General features: G+C 35.2%; 1 protein-coding gene across 1 annotated transcript in view; it reads right to left on the bottom strand.

The window, feature by feature from the left end:
• Positions 1–2,967: 2,967 nt before the first annotated feature.
• The window catches only part of PIGK (phosphatidylinositol glycan anchor biosynthesis class K), a 114,259-nt gene continuing 111,226 nt past the window's right edge, over positions 2,968–6,000 (bottom strand). The window contains exon 11 of the mRNA NM_001260944.1: positions 2,968–3,701. Coding sequence (NP_001247873.1) covers positions 3,585–3,701 — 117 coding nt within the window. The 3' untranslated portion in view covers positions 2,968–3,584. The remainder of the gene's footprint in view (positions 3,702–6,000) is intronic.

Genomic DNA, 6,000 nt, shown 5'->3' with positions numbered 1-6,000 from the left:
ACTCTAGCACAGTCACAGCTGGCACTCCCACAGTCGAAAGAGAGGAAACCGAACGTGGATCATATCATGTGGTTCCCACCTGGCAGACCCTATGACTGGGTATGCCTCAGCAGGCAAATCTCAGAGTCCTCCGAAGTCTCAGAGACTGCAAGCTGTGCAGGTGACACAAGAATGACATGGCCACCTTTCCATGTTTGGAGTAAATTTTTAATAACCAGTTTCTTGGTTACAACTTCATCTATATAAATCCCCTTATTCTAGGATCTACACAGTTAAACCTAATATTTCACAGCACATTTCTAAAACAGTACATTTTTTACACTAAAAAAATAAAATAAAATAAAAGCCTGGTTACCACCAAGGTGTATTGTCCATGAATTGAAAGGCTTTCCTATTTAAGTAGCAGGTACATGTGTAAATAGGGCAGGCAGCAATAGAACAGCAATATTGGAGAACGCTTTCTTTGTAGTAAATGCCCTTGAGTATGAGATGTGACAATGAAGCAATAAGGCCAATTCTATAAAGCAAAAATGGATACTGATCTCCTTATTTTGTAGCCATACCTTATGGTATGTTTATAACGTATTTCTTTCACATGTTAAAACAGTATCTACTAAAGATGGGCTTAATTTTGGTAAAGTGAACTGAAAAAAGTTATATGTTAATGCAACATTTGTTGTAAAGATTCCAGAAACGCAGGAGTCAAAAATTCAAATTATGATTCCCACAGTAATTGTAACTCTGGTATACAACATACATAATGGAAGAAATGTTATCAACATATACCATAGTAGAAAATACTCAGTAAGCAGAAACAAGCTGAGTTATGCTTGCTGTGGGAATCATCATTTTCAACTAGCTGGGAATATATAAAAATCGAAACCATAAATGCATGCATTATTTTTTGCAGTTAATTCTAATTTTTCTTGATCCAATTTAATCAGCTTTGTATCCAAACTACATTTTCCCTTCACAAACTGCAAATGAATGTCTTTCGTAATTTTAAAATCCACATCATTTGATTTCTTTTTCTCACACAGGCTGCCTTTTGCAGGATGGCATCATTACACCCTGTCCCTCCCTGAAATGTCAGGACACATCTGCTGGGATTCATTTATCTACATTCCTTTTCTCTCTGAAGGACACCATGGGGAAGGAGAAAAAGAACAGCAAAGAGAACAAGAATCACATTGAGTAGCTTAGAAAGGTACATAAGTGCAACAGAAACAGGGACACTGTCACCATTAACTTCCCCTATGGTATCCTCCTGAGCTGACACAAGAACAATGCCACCATATATTTACAATTTCCAAAGTGTTTAGTCAAAATATTATCTCATCTGATTCTCACCACAACACTGTGAGAAAGGCAAAACCAAAACACCTTTCTGTTGTTCAGCTTTTGTGACTCAAGTAGAATATATTTAAAGATTTGTTTTTATGTTATCGTCTAAAGTGTAGGCCATTTAATTGCAATGACAATATTTCCTAAATATACTCATCTACCACATGCAGAGGATTTAGTTATTATGAAGGCAGAGTATGGTCTATGTAAAAAGATTATGGTTATAAGTGAAACATTTAACATATTTTAAGCTTTTGGCTTTAACTATATTCTGAAGATTCAACAATGAAACAGAGGAATAACTGCCCTTTGAAATTCTGCCGAGGCAAAATTTATCCTGAATATTTTATCCAGTATTACTTTTCCCAGTTTGGTTTTAACTAAGAAGGGCACCTTCTGTAACCTCTGAAGACGAATCCTTTTACTTTCTAGCAGTCTTTATCCATCAGAGTATGTTTCATTATATTCAAACTAAATTACTTTGGCTCAAGAACAATCATAGTTCCTTTACCACCCTAAATAGCTCCGCCTCCCCATGGTGTCCATGACCTTGGATGAGTGTCTGGAGGGTAACATGGTCAATCTGTGTGTGTCTCAGTGCTACTGTGATCAGTCTATTCAATTGCAAGTTTATTTTCCCTTCTTTTCACCTACAGAAAGATCCTTCACATAATCAGACAAAATTTTCCTTCCTCATTTATATAAGATACCAATAAAAAGATCAATTAAAATAAAGATTCAGAACTGGCAAAAAGCCTCAATATCATTTGTTCTAACTAGGGAGATAACACAGTCAATCCTTTGCCTGTGAAAAGTATGACAATCTTGCATGCAATTAAAAGGTAATATTTTAAGTGCAAAAGGAAAAACAAATCTTCAGGAATATTTTAGGAGGTTTTCTTGTGGAGGAAGAGTTGTCTTCTTAATGTTACCTACAATCATAAACAAAATTATAAAACAGATCTTTGCACTGAATAAAGATGGACACATAAGTTCTTGCATAAAACAGGTAAGACACTTGAAGGTATCCCCCCAGACATAAATGCTGAACTTTTAGGCTTTTCCTCTACTCATATGCAAAAGTTTGAAAAGAAAAAACAGTATCAGGGCTTGGTCACAGCACAGCCTCAATATTATTTCCAAGCTAAAATGTCAGTGATGGGGATATGAGCTCTTGCATCTTATCAGAGACCAGAAAAAGGCCTTACTGCCTTATAGGATACATCAGCCAGACATGAAGGCTAGGCCATAAGCATACATTTTCTTCGCAGGTCCATCCACTTTATGGGATTTTTCTCAGGGAAAGTATAGACACAGACAGTGGGCAAGGTTTACCTTAAACAGAATGAAATAAAGTCCTTGTTGGCTCTCTCTTTCAAGGTGGAAAATGAAGAGGAGGTGACCAATTCTAGAAGATCACAGAACGCTTACAAATGAAAAATAATGGGGTATGTTTCTCTTGAGCAGTCAATAAGTGAAATTATCAAAGATCTAAAATTTCCCAAATAAACTGACAACATATAAGGTCCTGGAGACTGTCAGTGCCATAGATCAAAAAACCAATTTTTCATCTTTGCTTTTAATTAAAGTTGCAGGATTCCATGAGTGAACAGCAGTAAAATATTAATACATTAAAGAATAAACCAAAGGAAAATGTTTGGTGCAATGTAAGTGGTCAAACAATAGAAGACTGTGAAATGAATTAAATATTCATACAGTGGATACTATGCAGTTATTCACAATGTATTTTTGAGAGGGAAAAGGTTGATAATATATTGTAAGATGAAAAAGGATATTACAAAATAGTATATTCCATATGATATCCATATTGGGAAAAAAATATGTGCGTAAGTCGAAAGATTGGGAGGATATACAGAAAATAATTAACCGAAGTTACCTCTGTTAGTGAGAATTTAACGTCTTCACAATTTTTTCTTTTCCAAATGAAAAGGGGATAAGGGGAAATTACTATTTTCAAAAACAATCAATGTACTCTGATCTCTTTGTTCCATTTGCTTTTATAAATACAAAATACAAAACCGGAATATATTTTGTGCCATCTCACAATTGCGTTAACAATTATTTTTCTTTAAGTTATAAAATTAATAGTTGATTCAAATTTAGTTTCCTTATACTTATTTCCAATTCACACAAGAGAAACACATTTTTAAAAATATATAATGACATAAATTATTATCCAAGGTTGCAGTCTTCCATGCTTTCTTCACTCATCATCAAATCTAAAAAATGAACTTCATATGCTTAATTCCGTAAGTTTTGAAGAAAACCATGATAATAAGTGCCCATAATCCCAGAATAAAGCCCCCAGGAGGATGCCAGTCTTTCAGCTTTGGTTTCTGCAAAACAAGAATAACATGATAAATTTTATAACAGGTAAATAATTCAGCAATCAATAAAGCAAATATTGATGAAAAAGAGAAATTTCACTGGCTGTGTTTGAAGGGGGACTAGTTTCGTCAAATTAAGTATATTGGGATATCAACAATGGTAAAGACTTCAGACAGGGTAAATATCCCACAGGGTAAACTGGCTCCTAAGAAAGATCAGTTTCAGCTTATATTTTGTTTCATCAAAGAGTCCTTCCCTGATTACCTAATCACACCATCTATCCTCACTCAAGTTATTCAGTAGCCTAACAGTCTTTCTCACTTTGGATTTATATATTCATTAATTTGTTGGTTTTATCCATCTCTGCTAGACTGTAGTTCCATGAGGGTCATCTTATTATATTCCCAGCACCAACCTGCCAAGGTGCTTGCTATTCAAGAGGCATTCACATATCATACTGAGTAAATCAGTGGAAGAACAAACACTACCCAACTCCATCAGATATTCAACACACACTTGTTTGAGGGCCAGTGCCTTGGGTCATGTTTTTCCCTTGAGGTAGAATGCTCCTTAACCTATTCATTGTGCCTATTCAAAACTCACTAAGTCAAATGCCTCCTCCAGACTCTACCATTATTCCCACCTGATATGTTATTTTCTTTGAGTTCCTATAGTACCTGAACTTTAACTCCTTCTACTGTTACTCCTATTCACTATTATATTTACCTTTATCATTTATCTCCCTGTTTACTCCCTAATATCAAAGTCCATCGAAGTCAATTTTTTATCCCCCTTCTCTATTCCCCACCCCCCAAGTGTCACATATGCTTTTCTGTCCAGCAAGAAAAGTCTTCCTCATTTAGTTGTCATTTCAACAGCTACATTACAGCCTTGTAATTGGAAGTTTGTGACAATGACTCTTTTCTACTTACTGAATTACCGGCCAAGACTGTAACAACAGTTATGATATTAGAAGCATATTTTAGACCATCGGGGAGAGAAATGGTAAGCTAAAATTGGCTTTAGTCATCATATAATGTCCATCAACTCAAAATTAACTTTTCAAACTAAAAGGAGAGAAAGCTACCTCAATATTTTAACTTGGATCATAATGCTAGAGTTTTCAGAGCTTTTAATCAGATGCTTAATATAAACTGACCTACCAGTGTTTAAAGTGGTTACCTTCCATCTTCATTCCTATGCTTACCCTCAACCTCTACCAGTCCATCCAGAAAACTCCCCCAAAATTTATCCCAAAATATTAAATCCAATTTTCCTCATGTTATTTTCCACTTAAGAGTCTGCAGTGGCTTCCACTCAACATGTGTGATGATAAACGCAAAAGGTCCTTGCCCTCTAGTATCTTACAAGATGGTAAGTTCGGGGGTTCTCAAACCATTTCTAATGGCAAAGCTCTTTGAAGTTATGGTGCTTTCTGTGCAATACCGTGACAAATCTTAATTCCAGTAGAAAATCTAGAATATTTAATAAAAAGCAAAGCTATATTAAACATAAGCTATATAAATATCACAAGCATGTGTCAATGAAAAAATAAGTGAGGGAACTAAACAAGATCACTGCTCAGTTTTTGTCCTGTTTATTTTCTACTAGTCAAACAATTTGTAATTCACACAAAAGGGTTGAAAGCATTTAAGATCTAAAACTACTTTTCCACATACCGGGAAAAGATTATTGATTATTAGTGGAAGCACACTTTTATACAATCTATAGATAGTCCCTGAAAGCCCAGTTTAAAAGCACTGACCTAGTTTGAGAGATAAGATACTGATTTTCCCTAACAACTAGGAGTCCCTGATTTATATGGCATTTAAAAACACTCACACTTAGGTTACTACTGTAGAAAAGTTAAATACATATTGTCAAAATCTGGCACCAATGTAAACTCTTAACTAAGGAGAACAGGCTATAGACAATTGTTCCATAAATCCAATTAATGAACTTCAGTGCTAAAAGAGTTAAGAAGGAATTTAAACCAACTCATGTTTTTCAAAAAATGGTGAACATCATTTAAGCTCTACATTCATTAGAGATTATAGAAATAATAATCAAGTAGTTAATAGCAAATCTTTTTTTTTTCTTAATTATACTTTAAGTTCTAGGGTGCACAACGTGCAGGTTTGTTATATATGTATACTTGTGCCATGTTGGTGTGCTGCACCCATCAACTCGTCAGCACCCATCAACTCGTCATTTACATCAGGTATAACTCCCAATGCAATCCCTCCCACCTCCCCCCTCCCCATAATAGGCCCTGGTGTGTAATGTTCACCTTCCCGAGTCCAAGTG

Source organism: Macaca mulatta, chromosome 1 (genome assembly GCF_049350105.2).
Source record: "Macaca mulatta isolate MMU2019108-1 chromosome 1, T2T-MMU8v2.0, whole genome shotgun sequence".
In the NCBI taxonomy this organism is placed as follows: domain Eukaryota; kingdom Metazoa; phylum Chordata; class Mammalia; order Primates; family Cercopithecidae; genus Macaca; species Macaca mulatta.
Note: the sequence above shows the minus strand (reverse complement) of the source record. Positions and strands in the feature narration are given on the sequence as shown.